Source organism: Cervus canadensis, chromosome 11 (genome assembly GCF_019320065.1).
Source record: "Cervus canadensis isolate Bull #8, Minnesota chromosome 11, ASM1932006v1, whole genome shotgun sequence".
In the NCBI taxonomy this organism is placed as follows: Eukaryota; Metazoa; Chordata; class Mammalia; order Artiodactyla; family Cervidae; genus Cervus; species Cervus canadensis.
In genome coordinates, this window is record NC_057396.1 from 49,521,095 (window position 1) to 49,542,287 (window position 21,193).

General features: G+C 52.2%; 1 protein-coding gene across 8 annotated transcripts in view; it reads left to right on the forward strand.

The window, feature by feature from the left end:
* Positions 1 to 1,670: 1,670 nt before the first annotated feature.
* SLCO2B1 (solute carrier organic anion transporter family member 2B1) overlaps positions 1,671 to 21,193 on the forward strand; it is a 51,796-nt gene continuing 32,273 nt past the window's right edge. For 2 of the 8 annotated variants that reach the window (XM_043481663.1, XM_043481664.1), the window contains exons 1-4: positions 4,266 to 4,376; positions 14,347 to 14,477; positions 15,541 to 15,678; positions 17,321 to 17,483. In XM_043481663.1, the coding sequence (XP_043337598.1) occupies positions 4,340 to 4,376; positions 14,347 to 14,477; positions 15,541 to 15,678; positions 17,321 to 17,483 (469 nt within the window). In that variant the 5' untranslated portion in view covers positions 4,266 to 4,339. Of the gene's footprint in view, positions 2,024 to 3,049; positions 3,081 to 4,261; positions 4,377 to 8,431; positions 8,506 to 9,723; positions 9,907 to 14,346; positions 14,478 to 15,540; positions 15,679 to 17,320; positions 17,484 to 21,193 lie in introns of those variants that run through there. The other 6 variants (XM_043481667.1, XM_043481669.1, XM_043481665.1 and 3 more) reach the window with 6 other exon arrangements.

The window sequence follows — 21,193 nt, forward strand, 5'->3', positions numbered from 1 at the left end:
TCTGCGCCCTGTGGGGTGCTGTGCATGGTTAGACTCAGAGATTGGTGAAATGAACTTAGCCAGCCAAGCTGGTCCCAACATCATTCCATGTGCAGAGTTTCCACAGCCTCTAGAGCCGCGGTGGGGGTAGTGAGCTTCCAGAAAGTTAAAAGGGACCTTTCCTCTCTCAACCACGTGCCTGCAATTTGGAGTCTGGAAGGTGCCTCTGCACCTCTGAGTCTCTGTGAGGACTCACATTGCCTGTCTGAAGGATTTAGAGAGGGAAAGCCAGTTTGGCTTTCTCAAAGAGGATTGGGGTCTGGTTTCCTATTAACTGAAGCCAATTGTTGACCCCTCCCTGGGCCATGGTCCTGCATTCCCATTTCTGATCTCTCAGAGACTCACACTACGAGTATCTGTCAAGGGCCTACTAAGTGCCAGGCTGATCTGTGATTATTTCAGATACTCCCCACTTCCTTCTAGCATCCCTTATGCCACTAGGAACCAAGTGGGGCTCATGTTTATCTCTCTATTGTTGCACTCCAAAAGCTGGACTCCAATCTCACATCCCTGTAACATGGGACTGGGTCGGGTTCACTTCTGTATCTTGGATTTGGGGAAACCCAGAGGTCTTCCTCAGAAAATGCAGCCTGGGTGGAGGAAAAAGCCTGGTTCCTAGCATCAGAGGTTCAAGGCCAGACCCCACCGCCTCCTAGCCAGGTGACCTCTGAGTGGTTACTGAGACTTAATGCCTCATCTGTAAAATGGGGGAATATGTTCCTGGCCCGAAAGGTCATTAGGAGGGGCCAGTGGGGCCTCACGTGTGAAAGTGCTGAGCAAGGCGGAAGAGGCAAACCAGGTTCACTTTCCCTGCCCTGTTCTGAGTCTCGCCTCTGCCACTCCCTTCTCTGAGCTCCGGGCCTCAGGCTTGGGTTCTTTCCCACACTGAACTTGCACGGCAGCCCTGCGAGTGAGGACTATCAGTCCTTCTTTATAGAGGAGGCAGCTGACGCTCAGGGAGGTGCAGGGACTTGCCTGAAGTCACTCGACCATGGAATGACAAAGCTGAGATCGGACTCAGGTCTGTCTGGCTCCAAGGCCTCCAACTCCAGTCTTCGGTCCAGAAAACTCTGGGAATTTCTTATATGCTCTTCTGCTCTCCAACCCCACCCTCTAGTGAGATGGCCATACTTTATGGAGCTGCTGCCATGATTCCCCACCTCCCAATTGCTGCCATGATTCCCCACCTCCCAAGGGCTGGCCACTGTGATTCCCAGTGGATGGGGTCCCTCGTTGCTCTGGATCTGTGGAGCTCAGAGAAGAGATAGGGGTTCAGTGAGAGAGGAGGAGAGCTTGAGGGAGACAGGGGTTCAGTGAAGGAGGACAGTGGGAGAAATGGCCTTATATGGGGCTCATGAAGGGTGAAAAAAGTTCTGTAACTGAGACAAGAGTTTGATGAGGGAGGAGGCTCAGAGTGAGTGCTGAGAGGAGACTGGAAAATCAGGACTGAGTGACCCCAGGGCTGGGAGGGGCTGTCCACATTCCCTCCACCCCCCATCTCTCCACCACTAGTAGGAGAAAATATCCAAGGGAAATGCCACACCAAGAGGCTGGGAAGGAACAGGCTGAGGGGAGGCTCGTCAGCAGCCTCCTCCCATCAGCGGGGCTGGATCTAAACAAACCCAGCCTCCACAACTCTGGTCCTGGGCTGCCCCAGCCAGAAATCAGAGGAATTCAGAGAAAGAGACAGAGAGTAGGAACAAGTGACTAAGGGAGATTGACCCTTGGGGGGCAGGGTCAAGTCTGAGCAGGACTTCCTTACCCACTTGGAAGAGGGGGCTGCTGTCCAGCGTGGCCCAAGAAGCATCGGTCAACCCAGTGGCTGGAATCTGCACAGTGGTGCATCCCCACTGTGGCTCCCCAGCTGCTGTCTCCCGGAGCTCCCATAAGCTCTCACTGCCTCTCCTGCTAAAATCCAGGCCTGTGATTGGAATAGGGGCTGAAACTCACCGCCCCGCTCCAGAAGTCATGGCACCCAGGATAGGTAAGTCTGGACAAAGTAAGAAAGCGGCATTGCTAGGGAGTCTGGGGGCCATGTTCCCAGGGTGAAGGGTGAGGCTGTAGAGCTAACATATGTGAGCTGGGGCCGGGGAAGTAGGGGCTCCCAGTTCCCTACATCTGCCAGGCATATGGGCAGACCTAGTGAGTGTGTGTTGAATGAATGAATGAAGGACCAGAGAGGTAAGAAGGGTTGCTGTTTACTCAGCTGGAGACAGGGCAGCCAGCTTAACCTCCCTGCTGAGGCAGAGAGACCGAAAGGGCAGTGGAAGGGCAGGCCCCCTGTTACTCCCCATGCCCTATCCCCTCTCTGAAGCAGGCAAAGATAGACAAAACAGGCAAAAATAGAGACAGAAGTATATAGTCAGAGATCCAGCAAGTCCAGAGACACTCAGAGTCAGACAAAGACAGAGACAGAGGCCTGAGATGGCAGGAGAAGACAAAGATCAACAGGTGTCAGCTGCAGCGTGCGGAAGACAGGGGCTCCGGAAGAGACCGGAGAAGTAAAGAGAAGCGGAGACAGAGAGAGGGAAAACTGCCAACAGAGATCGGGAGAGAGCAGACTGTGGAAAGCTGAGAAGAGAAGCGGAGTCAGAGAGAGACCTGCAGAGACCTTGGGCATTGGGTTGGGGAGCAGGCGGGCAGGAAGGTGTCTCGAAACCTCGAGAAGAGATGCTGAGACCTGAGGGTGATGGAAGCACCGTTTGGAGAGGGCAGAGGTTCTGGGAACAGGAATGCCCAGTTTCTGGGACAGGAAGAGGGAGGTGGAAGAAACAAAGGCTCTTCAGACAGGGTGGCCCTCGGGCTGGACACCCTGTGGTGATCACCTCTGGCCTCCTTGCAGCTGTCTGTGTGCCTCACACCCACTCAGATGAGGCCTGACTTGCGTCCAGAGGGAGGAGACGTGAGGGCTTCCTGGGTCGAGCGGGCAGACGTGGCTGTGTTGCAGCCCCGATTTGGGGCCCATGGTGTGGAAGGAAGGATGGGGGTGGATGCTTCCTCTGAGGGCCTCACAGGAGAGATGACAATGAAGTCAGATCCAGGTGAGTTGGTTTGGAGATGGGCCACCAACAAACTAAATTCTCAGTCAGCCTTGGCAAGCTGTGGGATCCTGGTGATCCTATGGGAATGGGAAGAAACTAGAGACTTTGGCTGTACTGCACCTGTCCCTCAATTGTTATTCTGATACCAGCAGGGCTTGTTTCTGGAACGTTCTCTAGCTGGTCCTCCACTTCCCACACATACAGTGGGAGGCAGGCTGACGCCAGCAGCTGCCCACTGAGCCACCAGAAGCTACCTCTGGCCTCCCTTCCTGAGCCCTAATCTGAGCTGAGACCAAGCTTCCCCCATGCCCTCTTTCTGGTCTGAGGGTTGTGGGCAGGACAAAGAGCCTGGGAAAAGACCCACACCCAGCTCCCCCGAGGGAGAGGGGCCAGCAGTCCCAGCCAGGGGCAGACAGCAGAGAGAGGAACCAGGGTCAGAAATGGCCCTTAGTGAACCCTCACCACCAACTCACCATGTGCTTTTAGGTAACAGGCAGAGCGTCCTGGTCTGTGGGGGAGGTGCTTGAGAAAAATGATCTCCCCAGGCCATTCCTATTTTTGTGATTCAGAGAAACCACTTTCCCTTCTCTGCACCTTTGCTCAGCTTTGCCTCTACCCAAAGGAAGGCACCTGCCCACATCCCATTATGGTAAAATCTGCATTGTTTCCTAACACTTCCAAATGCCACCTCTTCCAGGAAGCCTCCCCGACTGATCCTTCCGGTTGGAAGTAACCTCTCTCCCATATGCTGTTTGACCCTCCCTTTGCAGGGAGGTTCCTTGCAGTGTTGTTTCTGTTGTTCTCCCCAGTCCTAGGTTCAAATGTGGGCCAACCCAGGGTAGGAGGTAGGGCAAGGGCCAGGTTCACACTGCAGCTCTGCCTCACTGGCCTGATGAGAATGCATTCTCACCCTTGTTTTAATATGTGAGGAAACACATGCTCACAGAGGGTAAGTGACACATCCAAGGTCACCAGTTTCCGGGAGAGGCTTGCTGCAAGCAAGCAGCAGAGTGGGGGGCCAGAACCAGATCAGCCGGATGCCAAATCCCTTTCCCTTCTGTCTCCTCGCCTTCGGGGCTTCCTCTTCCCTCCACACACCCCACACTGGCGAGTCTCCACCCACCTTGGGCACTTCTCCACTGGCTCCAGACAAAGCAAGCTGTTGTCTGGGAGCTAGTGACTGCAGAGGGGGCAGGAGAGTTATTCCTCCCAGGCTGGGCCGTGCCCTCTGGGCCAGATCTCGGGCAGCTGGAAAACACATGGCAAGCTTGCTTAGACCCCACAATTGGGTGCCAGGTATCTACTCCCCAGTCTGTGTCTGTTTCTCTCTGGGATTCACTTTCTCCATCTGTGCAGTCGATGGTAGGGGTTGGCTGAGGTGGTCACTTGGTCCCTTCCACTGCTGAGAAGCTCAGCTTTCTGTCTCTGGAGGGAAGAGGCCTCTTGTATGGGGCAGGGGCTTGGCTATCTCCAGGGTGCAAGTCTGGACCCATCCACACCCTGGGGGTAGAGAAGAGATAAACTTGGCTCCTGCTAACCCTCCTGGGCTGCAGTCCAGAGCCCTAAGTGCTAATGTTTGGAGTAATGGAGAACAAGGCCCACCTCTCCAGCCTGGAGTTCCCTGGGAATGGGGTCTGACTTGATCCATTCCTGAGGCCCCAGAACCCCGCACAGGCTGGGCAGAGGTCAGGTATTGGGGAAGGTGCAGCCCGCAAGTTGTTTTTTTTCTTCCTCATTCTCCCACCCCCACCCCCACCCCCATGACATTCCTTCCCTCCTCCAACCTGCTTTGAAAGCCTACTCTTGTTGAGGACTGGAGATTCATGATAAGGAGTGAGATGGGGCTACAGTGAGGCGCTTGGGAGTAAATGTGAGCACAGACAGAGATGAGCCAGGACTCGTGGTTGGTGGACAGGGTGTGGCCTGGGCCAATGACCATGTGTCTCTGAGCCTCCGGCCCTGTGTTTTAGGTCTAAGAAGGCCGGCCTGGATTCCCTGCAGGCTCAGGGCTCACCCTCCCTTCTCTGTGCCTTCATCTCTATTTTTAGGGTCATTTTGGGTCTAGATGGGGTAGTCGGGGTCAGAATCGGGAATAGAAAGTCCCAGCCCAGGGTCTGTGACCCAGCTTGGAAACCACCAGAAAAAAGCAACAGCTGGAGGCCTGCAGCATGTTATTGTCTTCCCAACAGACCACCCAAGGGTCCTGCTAGGAGGAATTTCCCAAAGATGAAAGCCAAGTCCAAAGCCTGAGACCTGACCCCACTTACTGTCTTTGATTCTAACCTCCCCCCGCCCCCACCGCATAGAAGCCCCGTGGGGCCACATGGGGAACTGAAGCCCTTTGGAGCCCCGCGCTGCAGCCCCTGCTTCCCCAGACCCCCACACTCCAGCCTTCTCTTCTCCCTCATTCAGTTTAGCTCAATTCAACAATCATGTTTTTAAGCTGAGCCCTTGCAAGATGAGAAGTGGTTTTCTGAGAAGGCAGGACACCTTGGGAAGCCAGGCTGAGGGTATAACATGTGCGAAGGCAGAGAGGTGGAAAAGAACAGAATGAATTTGGGGAATGGCAGGCATCTACTGGAGTTACAGAAGAATGTTCACTAGGGTGGCCTTGATCTCCAGGACGCTGAGGCGTCTGGACTCACATGCTGCTGATGGGGTGGAAGGGTGGTTAACCATTGTTGAGGACCACAGTGTACCAGGCAGAATGGTCTCCTTTAATCCTACCAAAAATGCTGTGTGCCCAGAGAGGGTAGCTGAGGCTTAGAGAGGCTAAATAAACTGCCCAAGTTCATGGGTACAATGTAGCAAACAAATATTTGAACTCAAAGTCTTCTGACCCAGAGGGTTTCAACACGGACCTGCTATAGTCCATCAGGACCCAGGAAAGGAGAGCCTCTGCCTGGGGATAGTCCACTGGCTTATCAGGTAGATAGGAGGGGGACATAAATGATGCAGGGGGGTGACATCCTAGATGGGCCTGGCATCCCAGAGAAAGGGCTGAGGGAACTGAACCAGGGGAGGGAGGGGAGGTGGAGGGAGAGGGAGCTGGCATGGGCTGCAGGAGCTAGGCGGGGGAGCCAGCAGGCCCAGGGAAATCTAGGAGGTAGGAAGGGCTGGAGGTGGGGCTGACCTTGAGGCTAGCCTCCTCCTATCCCAACACATTCGGAGGGAGGTACCTGCCATCATTGTGACAGATGGATTGCCCAGTGTCTGCTGCTGTGAATATTTGCCTCCCAAGGCTCAGGCTGTGGGTGTGTGAGTGTTGGAGGTTGGTAGGTGTTCCAGAAACATCTGGACTCCTTTGTGACACTGCTCTATCACCTCAACCTTGGCATCTGAACATGGTTCCAGCATCGGTTCCTCCTTTTGCTCTGTCTTCCTCAGTCTGGTCATGTATGCATTGGGTCTTCTCACTTTCCAAGCCAAGTTTGCCCATGTGTGGCTTTTCTTTCCTTCTCTCCACACATGCCTTCCAGATGGAGAGCCAGAGGACTGGCTTTGGCCCATGTCCTCTCATGGGCTCTCCTGGGGCCCATGTCCTCTCATGGGCTCTCCTGGAGCCCATGGGCCCCTAGGCCTCTTCCTCTGGGAGCGCCCCTACCAGCCCAGACTCATATATTTAAGGCTGAGCTCACCATTACCCTACAATCCCACCTTCCATGGCAGTACACCCAGACCAAAAGCTGTACCTCTCCCCACTCCCCACTCCCCTGCCCCCAGGGCTCCTCGGCTTCCTGCACTCCCCACCCGCCTGCTTTTCCAGCAAATCCTGTCCATCCCACCTCCCTGCTGTGGTTCATCAGCTCATTGCTCAGCATCCCTACAGCCCCTACCTGGCCCAGGCCCCACGACCATCTGCTCCCCTGCTCCTTACTCCTGCCTTCTCCCTGGTCCCGGCCCACAGCCTGACCTCTCCACTCTCCCCCAAATGGCACGGAGGTCTTCATAGGAGGCCAGATTAGACCTCATCCCTGAGCCCAGGATGAAGCCCAGCCCTCCAGCCTGGCATTCAAGGGCAGTCATAGACTGACCACTCCAGCCTCACCTCCCCACCTTGACCCCAGAGTTCCTGTCTTCCTGGACTATTTGTTTCCTGAGCATTCTTTGCAGTTTCATACTTCTGCCCTTTACTCTGATGTTTCTTCCCTGAGGAAGCCTTCCAGAACGTTCCAAAGTAGGTTGGAGCCTCTTCACTATGTTTCTAAAGTCTTGGAACTCCTTATGTCACATAGTGAGCACGTGCTGTGATTCTGTGTTAGAATTGCCCTGTCACCACACATACACACACACAGACCCTCATAGCTCCCTGACAGCAGGGACCTAGGCTGCTTGCTTCCAAAACCGTGGCCACCTGTTTTGTGGAGCTGTCAGCACGTGTGGAACCTTTGTTCTTACTCCTAGAAGCAGCAGAGACCAGCTGTGTCACCCACCGTGGTGACCCTGGGCAAGTCATGGCCTTTTCTGGTCTTGTTGCCTCATCCTTCAAAGGGTTCACCCAGCCCTGGCTTCCTGTCCAGCAGCACTCCGCGGGCCCAGGGGTGCTGTGGGTCACAGACAGGGAAGCCCACGGGCAAGTGTAAAAGGTTCTGGAGCAAGCCAATTGAGCTCAAAGAGGCTCTCACAGGGCAAATTGCCACATGAAAGGCCAGCATCTTAGACCAGCTGTTTTCATATGGGAAAATAGGCCCAATGTGGCCAGATCTGCTAATCTTTCAAGAAAAAACAAAAACTGGGAGTTTTGTGTGAAATTTCCTGACTTTTAAATGCTGGCAACTAACTTAAAAACACTCAGTGAGCCAGCATTGTTGCATTGTTCAAGCCAAATAAAAACGGCTAGGAGTCAGATGCGCCTCCAGGCAGGACTGCCATCCACCGCACAACTGCAGAGGGCACCGTTCACCTCACAGCACACAGCTCACACAGCTGCACAGAGGGCCTTTGTCCAGGCCCTCCGTGTTGTAACCATTGTCCTGTACTATCTCTCTGCCAGTTCCTCTGACAGCCCAGGCAAAGTGTGTGTGGTGGTAGGTTTCCGGGAGAGGCTTCTCTGTTTTTGGAGTTTACGATGTTTATTTTCTTGGCTGTGCCGGATCTTAGTTGCGGCACATGGGAAATCTTTGATCTTCATTGTAGCATGCGAGATCTTTAGTTGCAGCATACAAACCCTTAGTGGGGGGCATGCAGAATTTAGCTTCCTGACCAGGGATCATTATCAGGAAGAAAAAAAAAAAAGGTCATGGAATGCAGCAAGTGATTACGGAGCACAGAGGGAAGACAAGAAGACAGCAGAGGGAGGCTTCCTGAGGGGTCTGTGTCTCTTCAGGGACCAGGAGGAGGTGAGAGAGTAATACCAAGGATGGGTGCCCCCCTGGAGGACAGTAAGTTCTGAGGCCTGGTGACCAGGCCTGGAGATAGCTCCCAGGTAAGTTTGGGGCAAACGCGGACAAAACTGACACTGTGTGTCATCCTGGAGTTAACAAAGGATGTTTCCTCTGTGATCCTCATGCAGGCTTGAGAGTCAAGGTTCATTATTTCTATTTTGCAGAGGCTCAGAGAGGTCTAACTGCTGGCCCAAGACCATACTGGGTCTGAGTGATCCTAGGTCGTGCTCTCTCTGCTGAGGGATAGGCTGGAATATTTTGGAGAGGAAGTGCCCTTTGCTTGTCCCTCCTTGGTCCGAGCCCTCCTGCTCCATCCTTAGGATGTGAGAACCCTCTCAGGCTCTCTTGACATTCCTCAGCTCATCCCTCCTCAAAGTTCAAATCTGGGCCTTTTTACGAGTCCCGAGCTTTCACTGCACCCAGGTCCCCTAGACTAGGGGCCATGTCCTTCTCACCACATTTCTCTGTCCAGCCTTGAACTGACCAATGAACTAAGTAACTGATAAGCTGAAAAATCAGCTGGTAGAACTGTCCCCGTACAACCACCTTTGGCAATTCACTGGAGGGAAGCCAGGCCAGAATCAGAAATGGCTACAGGGGGAGTGTTTTTCATAGGTTCTAAGGCCATCATTTGTAGCCACCATTTCATGGCTGCTGTTAGGGGCCCAAGAGTCAAACAGGTCTGAGCTCCAGTCTAGGCTTTGCTGTTTACCAGCCCCGGGACCTGGACAGGCCCCCTCTCCTCTCTCTGCTTCAGTTTCCTCATTCACAGAGTCACAGCAGCTACCTCAATGGTTTGCTAGGCAGATGGGTGAGTGTGCCCAGCGCAGCACATAGGGTAGCCTCAAGGGGAGACAGTGAGCCTCTTCCATCAGGGGGTGACCGTGAGCCAGAGAGCTGGGTCTCCTGCCCCTATCTCCTTGGCCCTTCCGGGTGGAAGTTTCTCCTGGTTCCCAGGTTCTAGATGCAGCAATGCTCTTGCTGTCCCAAAGCAATTATGGAGGCAGGCAGAGTGTTTATACCTGACAGCGAAGAAAACAATGCTCACTGAGCATCTATGTGCGCTGGCTCCCGTAGGTTAGTGACACAACCTGTTGATAAGATAAAGTCTGTTATTTACCAAGATAAGGGCCAACACACCTCTTGAAGTTTGGCAGTGTCTCAGAATGGGGAGGAAAGATCAATAGCATTGAGCAAGAATCATGATACAACAGTCCAGGGTTTGTTGGCAGAAACATCAAGGTGAGGATTTCGCGGGTAGAGGTTCAAAGAATCAGAGGTGCACACCCTGCTGACAGTTTTTCTTGAACAGTTGCTCCGTCTTTCTGGAAGTTTCTGTAATGAAAAATCAAGCAATTTTCTGGGGCTGCTCAGTCTAAGAAAAGTAAGAAGAAAATTGCTAATGAAGACAGTGGAGTAGCAAAGTCAAGTTAATGTCATTGTTAAGGTGTCGTTCGGGGCTTTTAGGGTCCTCGCTGAATGTGGAGGGAAGGTTCAGGTTCTCAGTAGGCGCTCTCAGCAGTGGGAAGTAGGGGTTGCCATCCCTGCGTTGAGGATGAGGATCCCAGCTGGAGGATAGAAACCTGTGCAACTGTCTGCATGGCTATGAGTGTGCACGGTGGGAAGGAACCCAGGTCCTTGGGTCTTATGGTTGACTGGGGCTTGAATGGGAGGGAGAGAGATAATCCAGAGATGGATGATGGTGGCACTGTCAGAGGAAGAGGTTCACGTGGAGGAGCCAGCTGTGTGTGGAAGGGTTCAGTTGGGCCTGTAGCCTCAGAGGTGCTTGAAGGTTTCAGGAGAGGGGAAGATTGGCCCTCAGGGGGCCTATGGTGTGTCAGGTCTGAGCCAGGCACCCAAGATGCCTTACCTCCCTGAGTAGAGGCTGTATCCTCACTTTACAGAGGAGACAAGCTAATCAGGGGCACGTCTATGCTCCACAGAGGACCAGTGGCTGGGCTGGGGTTCAGACCCAGGTCTGGGGACTTTGCAGCCTTTGTGTGTGTGCGTGCTAAGTCGCTTCATTCGAGTCCAACGCTTTGTGATCCCTATGGACTGTAGCCCATCAGGCTTCTCTGTCCATGGGATTCTCCAGGCAAGAATATTGGAGGGGGTTTGCCACGCCTTTCTCCAGGGGATCTTCCCAACCCAGGGATCGAACGCACTCCTCTTATATCTCCTGCACTGGCAGGCGGGTTCTTTATCACTAGCACCACCTGGGAAGCCCCTTGAAACCTACACTCAGTCCCATATCTGCCTGAGATTTGCTATTTATAGCTGGGAGGTGGCTGGAGGAGGCAGATCCCTGAGTCTTTAAAGAAAACAGAACAGGCAGAGAAAAGCAGCCCTTCCTGTCAGGCTGCTCTCTGAATCTCTGGCACTCATCTCCCAGACTCAAATTCCTGGCCCTGGAGGGGGTTTGGCCGTGGCCAGGACACTCTGCCTTGTAGACATCTGAAGAGTCTGACTGAACTGAAGGTCTCTGGTTGACAGACTTTCAGGGCAACTTTCTGCTGACTTTCTGAGCAACTGCAGGACCGTGAGTGACCAACTGACACACCTGAACAGACAAGCCTCCTAAAGGACAGTGGACTAGTAGACCAATGACTTACCAGATGACGGACACGAGTGTGCCTGTGTGCATGGCCAGCCATGTGACCCACCGACAGGCACACAGATCCCTTGCCTGCCAGTTCTGGGGCTATAGGAGGCTAGCCCTTGGAACCACCTGGCCTACCTGGGGCCCCCAAACCTGGCTGCCCCATTGGGAGAGGAAGAAGCTGTAATTTTCTCCTGGGGCCTGGCTGCCTGCCTGTCCCCTCATTCCTACAGGGCCCCCAGGCTCAGCTCAGGTGCACTCCCTCAGCTGCCCTCTCTCCTGCAGAGCTGGCCCTTGAAAAAACCATCAAAAGATGGTAAGGACCTCCGAGACAGCAGGTGAGGTGGACCCTGGACTCAGGACTTTCCTGCCAGGGGACGCTCTACCCTTTATCGGGGAGTTGGACTCTCTGCTGCCAGCCCCTCTATAGAGGACTCCAGCCCACAGGAAGGGCTCAAAGGGGACTGACAGCCAGTCTGACCAGCCCTGGTCACTGGCCACTCAACACACTGACTGGCAGCTGCTCTCAGAACGCAGGGGTACAGGGCCAGGGCTTCCCCTTCTCCCCCCAGAGGCTCATACTACAGACTGTCACAGGAGGGTGGAAAGTTCTGAGCTGGTCCACTGACCTTTTGTCCCCTCTCTCACCCATGCCCTGGGCTTCTTTCAGAGCTGGGGATCCACATCAGTGACTTCTGCCCTCCCAACCTCAGCTCCCACCCCATCATCTGATTGGCCTGCCCCTTGAGAAGCAGGCACTGCTGCAGCCTTCCAGGTGGCCTGGCTAGGACAAGCTGGGCCAAGACAGAGAAGAATGTTGTGCTTCTACCCCTCATTAAATCTGTGCAAGTAGTACAGAGCAGCATGAGGTTAACACCTGGGCTTGAGTTCTCAGTGTGAGCTAGCAGAGCTAGTTACCTGTGAACCTCGGTGTGCCCATCAGAAGCACAGAGCTCATGAATGCACCAAAGGCATGGAGCTGTGGAGAGGCTTCAGGAGCACTTACCATGTTGGCCAAAAAGCTCATTCGGACTTGTTCATGAATGGATGAACCCGAACCAACTTTTTGGCCAATTCACAGAACGTGCATGCAAGCCTTTACATACACGGAAAGCATGTAGCACGGTATTTATGTTATTATGGGTGACTGGGCTCTACTTGTGAGAAGAACTGAAGTTCAGAAATTGTCCTGTCAATCTCCTCTGGTTGAGTTTGCTTGGAATCCCCTTACTTTCCCTTCTTCTTCAAAGTGATGTCCACGGAACACTGCATCCACTTCCCTCACCTAGGCCAATCTCTCATCTCTTCCCTGTAAAGTGTCACTTTTACTTCAGTATCTCCTTGTTTCCTCTGAGTTTTCTTTTTTTTTTTTCTCTGTTTTCATACCCACCAAAGGGACTCCTCCCCAGCCACACATGCCTCCAATTCCTCAGCCAAATTACTCAAGCTATTTGAATAGATACTTTTCCAAAGATATGGCCAATAAGCAATGAAAAGATGCTCAACATCATTAGTCATTAGGGAAATACAAATCAAAACCACATGAGATATCATTTCACACCCATGAGAATGGCTGTAATTAAAGAGACAGACAATAAATATTAGTGAGAATGTGGAGAAATTGGAACCATCACATGGGTGTTAGATAGTGTTACAAAACAGTTTGACAATTCCTCTAAAAGTGAAATAGAGTTACCCTATGGATCAGGAATTCAACTCCTGGCTATATACTCAAGAGAACTGAGGAAATGTATCTACACAAAGGTTGGAATATGAATGAATGTTCACTGGACCTGAAACAACCCAAATGTCCATCAACAGATAAATGGATAAACTAAATGTAATTGTATGTATTTATATATATATACATACACTGGAGTATTATTTCAGTCATTAAAAGGAATGGAGCACAGATACATGCTACAACATGGGTAAGCCTTGAAATATTATGCTAAGTAAAAGAAGCCAGTCACAAAATATCACATGTATGACCTCCTCTATGTGAATGCATTTGAAATATCCAGAATAAGCAAATTCAGAGAGCCAGAAAATAGATCAGTGGTTGCCAGGAGCTGGAGGGATAGAGGAATGGGGAATGACTGCTCATGGGTATGGCATTTCTTACTGGGGTGGTGAAAGTATTCTGGAATTAGACAGTGGTGATACTATATTACTAATTAGATAGTCATGACTTTTTGAATATACTAAAACCACTGAAAGGATAGATTTTATGGCATATGAATTATATCTCAATTTTAAAAAATTCCTTAGGCTCCCAGGTACCTTGTGTAAGGAGCACAAAACCCTCACTGGTGGCGGTTGCAGGCTCCCTTATCCCTCTTGCTGACTTGGTCTTCCAAGTCTAGAGATGTAGTGAAAGGGCCCACACCCCTTCTCTCGGTCAGGAGTGGCCTCAGGGCAGCTTTCAGGCTACATAAGGAGCTTGTTGAATGAGGGGAAATTCCTACCAAGTTGAGAGACATTTGAGACAATGGAGAGGCTTCCGCAGGAAGCAGGGCCCCAGGAGGGGAGGAAAGTCCTAGAAGCCTGGGCTGCCTGAGGTACAGGTGGTTTTCCTCTAAACAGAGAGGTGGAGTCTCCCAAGATTGGGCTTCCAGGCTGTTCACTGAGATTAAACCTCAGGAAACCCTGAAAGATGCCTCTGAAAGGGCTGCAGTGAGAGGGAGACTGACAAGGTTACCATGGTTACCGTGGGTCATGGGACCATGATTTGGGCATTGGACTGGTGAGTTCTGTGATTATATGCCATGTAGTGTCCTGTGGAAGTATTGCTATCTATTCCAAACTACCCCTAGGAAAACCCTTTATGCCCTGACTTTGGACCAAGCCTTGACCACACACGGGGCCCTAGACCTCTGATCCTAGACTAAGCCAGACAAACCCTGACCCAGAGTTAGCCTCCAGGAACACTGGACATCTCACAGATACAGGCCCCAGGAGGGTAATGCTATGCATTTCTACACTAGCGCCACAGCTCAAAGGCTGTGTGACGGCAGCAGCAGCTTCTCACTAGAAGGAAGCTTTACGCTGGGAATGGAATGAAGAGGTGAATAGGTGGTCCCAGTGGGATCTGCCCAGCTTAGGCACATGGAGCACACACATACCCTCTGAGGAAGGGCTCCTTCAGCTCCTGAGATGCAGGAAGGCTGTCGGTGCTTTGACTCAGATTCTCACCAACCCGAGAAACACCTTGGGTTGCCTGGTCAGGGTCATTCTCTGAGATTACATCTCCACTCTCACCCCCTGGCTTTCTGTTCCACAGGGCCGGTTGGTGAGGAGCTCCAGGTGCCAGACAAGGACGCCAAGGCCATGGTGGGCACAGAAGACACACCTGGAGGCAAAGCCAGCCCAAATCCTCAAAATTTGCGGCCAAGTGTGTTCCACAGCATCAAGGTACCTCTCAGGACCTGGCAGGAGAAGGATCATCTGAGCCTGGCAGAGCAGGCTCTGCCACTTACAGGCCGTTAAATGCCAAGCAAGGTGTTGCCTTTCCCTGAGCCTCAGTTTCCTCATCTGTAGAATGGGTGACTGTGATCTCTAGAAGCACTTAGCTTGATTTCAGACACATGTTCTCTCCTTCCAGAGAGGGTCTTCTATGGGCACTGGGGGACCAGTCTTCTTGGCGCCAGTTTTTCTAGGGGGAAAGAGAAGGACCCCCAGGGGATCCTGAACCTGTGTGAATACTGGGAGCGCTGGCTCAACCAAGGGCAGCCCTAAACAACCAAATCTGTACCAGCACCTGCACGGTGCCAGGCCCTGTGCCAGGGGCCACTCCACACAGTCTTATTTAGCTCTCACAGTAACCTGGGGAAGCAGGGGTGTCATCCTTGTTAAACAGATGAGGAAACCAAAACTCAGAACAAACATTCTATTTTTTAAGCTCCAGCATAAACACACTATTTTTAATCCTTTGAGACAAGTTTTTCTCTTAGGAATTTGACCAGGTTTTCAGGAGGGCTGCAGGCAAGCGGCATGTTTGTGTGGGGCTGAGTGAGGTGAGAGTGTAGCTTGGGGGTTCGCTGTGTGCAGGTGGTCTCCCAGGGAAGTTCAGGCGAGGACTGGGTGGGGTGGGGCAAGGTGAGATCTGGGGAGCTTCCTGGGGACAGGAGGGCTTCTAGTCCAGCCTGGGAGACCTCTGGGGACAGAGGGGCTCCCACCATCCTTGGCCCCATGAAGACCCTACTCTCAGTCCTGTGAATTTCAAGTGTCCCCCAGACCCCCGGGGTACCCAGGACAGCTTTCCTATTTTTTAGGGCTGTGAGAATCCATGCGCTACCCCAATAACACTGTCTCTCCTCTTGCCCCGGACTCTGCCTCCCTTCCTCTCTCTCCTCCGGCTCCTCCTGTATGTCTGTCTCCTCTGACTCTGTTTCTCCATCTTGCGGCCTCCCTTTCTCTGTCCCTGTCTCTCTGCGTCCTCCCCCATGACTGTCTCCACCTGCGGCCCCTCCGCCAGTTCTTCGTCCTGTGCCACAGCCTGCTGCAGCTGGCACAGCTCATGATGTCCGGCTACCTCAAGAGCTCCATTTCCACGGTGGAGAAGCGCTTCGGCCTCTCCAGTCAGACCTCAGGGCTGCTGGCCGCCTTCAATGAGGTACTGGCCCTGGCAGCACAGCCACGGTGCGGGAGGCGGTGGGGAATTGAGGGAGATTCTCACCTCCTCTCCCCTCCCTCATGGTCCTAATGGAAACCCTTACCCCAGTGCCACGTGTAACCCCATCACAGATCCTTCCGATCCCACCCTTGGTGGCAGTGGGTGGGTGGGGGGGCTTCTGCTGGGGTTCAGGGAGGATTTTAGAGCTAGGCAGTGTCCCCATTACCCTCACCTCCCCACCATTCTCTTTTTGGTTCCTTCACCTTTTCAGGCACCTGACAATTGTCTGGCCCAGGAAGGAATCAGAGGAAGCCAACTCAACAGTAGGGAGAGAGGTTTAAATGAGATCAAAGGCAAAACTTTGGGACCTTAGGGTAGAGAAGGGAGGGGATGATATTAGGGCATGGAGTTGCCGCAGGATCCACAGGCCTCTGCCTCTGGGTTGACAGCCCTGCCACGAGGACTGGACAAGCTCCTCTGGGTGGATTTGGAGATCAGAGTCCAGCTGTGCGCAACCCCTCCCCCACCTGATGTTTTCTGCCTCGGAGAAGGCTGTTGTCCAGAGAACACTCTCTCCCCAGCCCTCAAGATTTCTTTGAAATTGTCTCCCCCTTGGGTGGTATGTCACATTCCTCCCAACCCAAGGCCCATAGTCTCCACTCAGTCCCCAGACTCTCCTTATCACCCCACTCCCAGATATCAGAGATGGGAAAAGAATGTCATTACTGTCATTATGCAGTTGTGGGACCTCCCTGACTCTAGGTCTCAATGTCCCATCTAAAAAATGGAGAGTGGCTGTCCCTCCCAGGATCAGTTCCCCCAAGGCCCCTCTGCTGATACTGCCCCACTCCATCAGCAAAGAACTGGGGTTCACAGGTAAGTACCCCACCCACAGTCACAACCAGGAAGCGGCAGAGGGGAGCACACACACCCCAGCTTCTGACAGCAGAGCCTGCCCTGCCCTGCCAGCTCTCCACACCCAGCCACGAGGACTGGACAAGCTCCTCTGGGTGGATGCCAGAGGTTGTGGTGCCCCTCCAGCACCCACATCCAAGGATTTTAATTCTAAGGCTTGAAATACCAGCCTTAGTCCTGTGGCTTTAGACTTTTTTTGCGCTTAGTCGCTCAGTCGTGTCCAACTCTTTGTACTGTAGCCGGCCAGGCAACTCTGTCCATGGAACTTTCCAGGCAAGAATACTGGAGTGGGTTGCCATTTTCTCTTTTAAGGGATCTTCTTGATCTAGGGAATCGAACCAGGGTCTCCATGTCTCCTGCATTGGTAGGCAGATTCTATTCTACAGCGCCACCTGGGAAACCCAGGCTTCATTTATTTCTCATTCATGATGTCCCGGAAGCTCAAATCCCTGTCCTTGACTGTCCTACTACCCCATGTTTTAACATGGGACCAACCCACATTCTAGAATGAAATTGAACTTCTAGCCCTGTCCATGCTGCTCTTATTTCTCTCCTCTATTGGAGCAGTAAGTAGAATACATCCTAGGAGGACCCAGAATCTGTGTTTTTTAACAGGGACCCGAATAATTCTTATTCAACCATTCTGCAGAAGGGAACACTGAGATTGGCGATTGAGAAAAGGATGGCCCTCTGCTCTACTTTCATGGGTCCTCTCATCCCTTTGCAGGTGGGGAACACAGCCCTGATTGTGTTCGTGAGCTATTTCGGCAGCCGGGTACATCGGCCCCGTCTGATCGGGTGTGGAGCCATCCTTGTGACCCTGGCGGGCGTACTCATGACTGTCCCGCACTTCATCTCAGAGCCGTACCGCTACGACCACACCAGCCCTGGTAAGAACAGGAGGGGCTGGGCTAAGGGTGGACATGAGTTGCCACATTACTGTACCCAGGGTCCACCCCCAGGCTTCCAGCGGTCAAGATGGGCCCAGCTTCCTAGAACACCTACTAGTCCCCCACACCCCACCCCACTGCCTCCTTCAGCTTCAGCCCGGATGAGTCCTTCTGGCAGCCCTGGGCAGTGATGTTAGGGGGGTAGTCCTGGGGCAGAAAGGTGAGGCCCTCTGGGTTTCTCTTGGTGAGGGCCTGTTTGTATGTTGCTGCTTTTTTTTCCTGCCTTTTTTTTTTTTTTTTGAGATGGAGGTGGATTTAGGCCCTGGCCTGTGTGGGTCCTCAAGAAATATTTGTGGAATAATACTAACAGTATTACACACCACTTACTAGGTACCACTGTTCTAAGCACTTAATGTGTACTGATGCATTTAATTTACACAAAAAGTCAAAGCATTGATGAAAGAATGAATGAGTGAAAGAACAAACAAAAACATGAAAGAATTTTAGACAGGAATAGTGAAACAGGACTGTTTAGCCCAGTGGGATTTTGTTGAGAGTCAACTTGATATATGGATGCCTGTCCCTTGGAGAAGGACTCAAGCAGCCTTCCCTGTCCCTTCCATCTCTCCACCCATTCACTCATCTACCCATCCATCCACCTACCCATCCTATCCGTCTACCCATCCATGTACATACCCATCTACTCATCAGTTCATCCATCTACCTACCCACCTACCCATCCACCCATCCACCTACATATCTACCCATCTATTCATCCACCCATCTACCTATCCATCCACCTACTTATCCTCCCCTCCATTACCCCTTCTACCCTCTCCACCCATCTATCTATCTGGTGGTCCACCCAAGAAAACATTAGTGCTTCCTACTTTGTGCTGGACCCTCTTGAGGGACTCAGTCCTTGCCCTCTGGGAGCTCCCAGTCTGGTAGAGAAAACAGAAACAAACAATACCTCCCCTCCCCCCACCCAGTGTACCAGCTGCATGAGGAAGGAAGAACTGGGCAGAAGAAGCCCAGGGAAGGAGCCCACAGCCCATCCTGGCATCATGGAAGGCTTCCCAGGGGAGGAGAGCTGTCAGAAAGCATCCTTTCTCCCTTGTCCTCCCATCAGCTCAGACCCCAGAGCTCCTACTCTGTGCCAGGCCCAGGAATGGAAAAAGCAGATACAATCAGCCCTAAGAAGCTCTGAGGGAGCGTGGGTTGGTGTGAACATGGCCAGCTCTGCTGCAGACCAGAGTCCAGCACAGGACAGCCAGGGGGAGCCGGTAGAGACCTGAGTAGGGGATGGACCCTGGAGGCTGGAGTGAGCTGGAGGAGGTGGTGTATGACTGTGATGTAGAAAGAAGGTAGAAGCAGCTGCTCAGGCAATGGCTGGGAAGTGGGGGAAGTCCCAGAAGAAAGCAATGTGGTTACCTAGGCCTGAGCAGAGAACTGTCAAGAGGTCTGACTCAGATGTCAAAAATTATCAGTTCAGTTCAGTTCTGTCGCTCAGTCATGTCCAACGCTTTGTGACCCCATGAATCGCAGCATGCCAGGCCTCCCTGTCCATCACCAACTCCCGGAGACCACCCAAACCCATGTCCATTGTGTCGGTGATGCCATCCAACCATCTCATCCTCTGTCGTCCCCTTGTCCTCCTGCCCTCAATCTTTCCCAGCATCAGGGTCTTTTCAAATGAGTCAGCTCTCTGCATCAGGTGGCCAAAGTATTGGAGTTTCAGCTTCAGCATCAGTCCTTCCAATGAACACCCAGGACTGATCTCCTCTAGGATGGACTGGTTGGATCTCCTTGCAGTCCAAGGGACTCTCAAGAGTCTTCTCCAACACCACAGTTCAAAAGCATCAATTCTTCAGCGCTCAGCTTTCTTTGTAGTCCAACTCTCACATCCATACATGACTACTGGAGAAACCATAGCCTTGACTAGACGGACCTTTGTTGACAAAGTAATGTCTCTGCTTTTTAATATGCTGTCTAGGTTGGTCATAACTTTCCTTCCAAGGAGCAAGCGTCTTTTAATTTCATGGCTGCAATCACCATCTGCAGTGATTTTGGAGCCCAGAAAAATAAAGTCAGCCAGTGTTTCTACTGTTTCCCCATCCATTCGCCATGAAGTGATGGGACCGGATGCCATGATCTTAGTTTTCTGAGTGTTGAGCTTTAAGCCAACTTTTTCACTCTCTTCTTTCACTTACTCATATTTCCCCATCCAGAATTTTCACTTTAACAGAGCTTTTCCTGTGCAGGGTCGGGTCACACACATTCTTCATCCTCACCGCCATACAACACCCTTCTGCTCTTTATGGAACCCCAGGCAAACTTCTTCTCCTGTCTGAGCCTCAGTCTCCACATCTGTCCAATGTATGAACTGGACTTGGTGACTTCTAAGTACCCACCCTAAACTGACATACAAGGCTATTTCATTCACTCATTCCTCATCATTAATTAATTAATTATCATTAAGGTGGCTCAGATGGTAAAGAAACTGCCTGCAATGCAGGAGACCCAGGTTTGATTCCTGGGTTGGGAAGATCCTATGGAGAAGCAAATGGCAACCCACTCCAGTATTCTTGCCTGGAGAATTCCATGGACAGAGGAGCCTGGCAGCCGACAGTCCATGGGGTCACAAAGAGTCAGACACGACTAAGGGACTAACACACACACACACAGCCTTCAAAAGATATACTTGGGCTTCCCCGGTGGTGCTGATTGGTAAAAATCCACCTGCCAATACAGGAGACTTAAGAGACCCAGGTACAATCTCTGGGTCGGGAAGATCCCCTGGAGGAGGAAATGGCAACCCACTCCGATATTCTTGCCTGGAAAACCACCATGGACAGAGGAGCCTAGATGGCTATAGTCCATGGGGGTGCAAGAGTCAGACATGACTGAGGCAACTTAGCATCCAGCACATTAATATTTATGTGCCAGGCCCTCTGCTGGGGACTCAGGGCTGGAAAAAAGACAGATCCCTATAATCATTTTCATATCTAGTAAGCACTGTGCACAGGCATCACTCACCACTCCAAATGCTTACAACCCTTTGAGCAGGTGTTATCATTATCCTATTTCATAAGTGAGGAAACTGAGTCTCAGAGAGGGAGGTTCTTCCTCAAGGCCCACAGCTAGAAGACATCCCCTGCTAGCCTGGCCCTAGAGCCTCTGCTCTGACCACTGAATTTTTCTACTTGTAAGTTCCATATTTCTGTAGAAGTTCCATTCTAGGAGGCTTGTTCAACAGGTGAGGAAACCGAGGCCAGAGGGGCCGAGGTCCTCTGCCAAAGTCTCACCCGTCCTTCAACCCAGGCAACCTGGTTGAGGGTGAAAGTCCTTGAGCTTGCTTCACATGGCTTTTTCCAGCCCTAGAGAGTGGCTCTCTGGGCTGGGTGCACATGGCTCAGAGACCCAGCTCCCAGAAAGAACTTGGCCAGCCACAGAGAGGAGGCCACTTCTATACACACATTTGGGATAATAATAGTATGAGGGTCTTCTTAAGTTTGCTCACCAAATATTGGTGAGCTACAGGAAACAAATGTCTGGCACTAAATTAAGAAATTTCCCTTTATTGCACTCTACCTCTGTGTCCCGAGCTGACACGGAGCCCTTCCCAGAATGAAGGCCTAAGGGCTCCAGTGCTCTCCACAGCCCAGACCCAGCGCCCCTCCCTTGTCGGGCCCCGCCTTCAGCCCTGG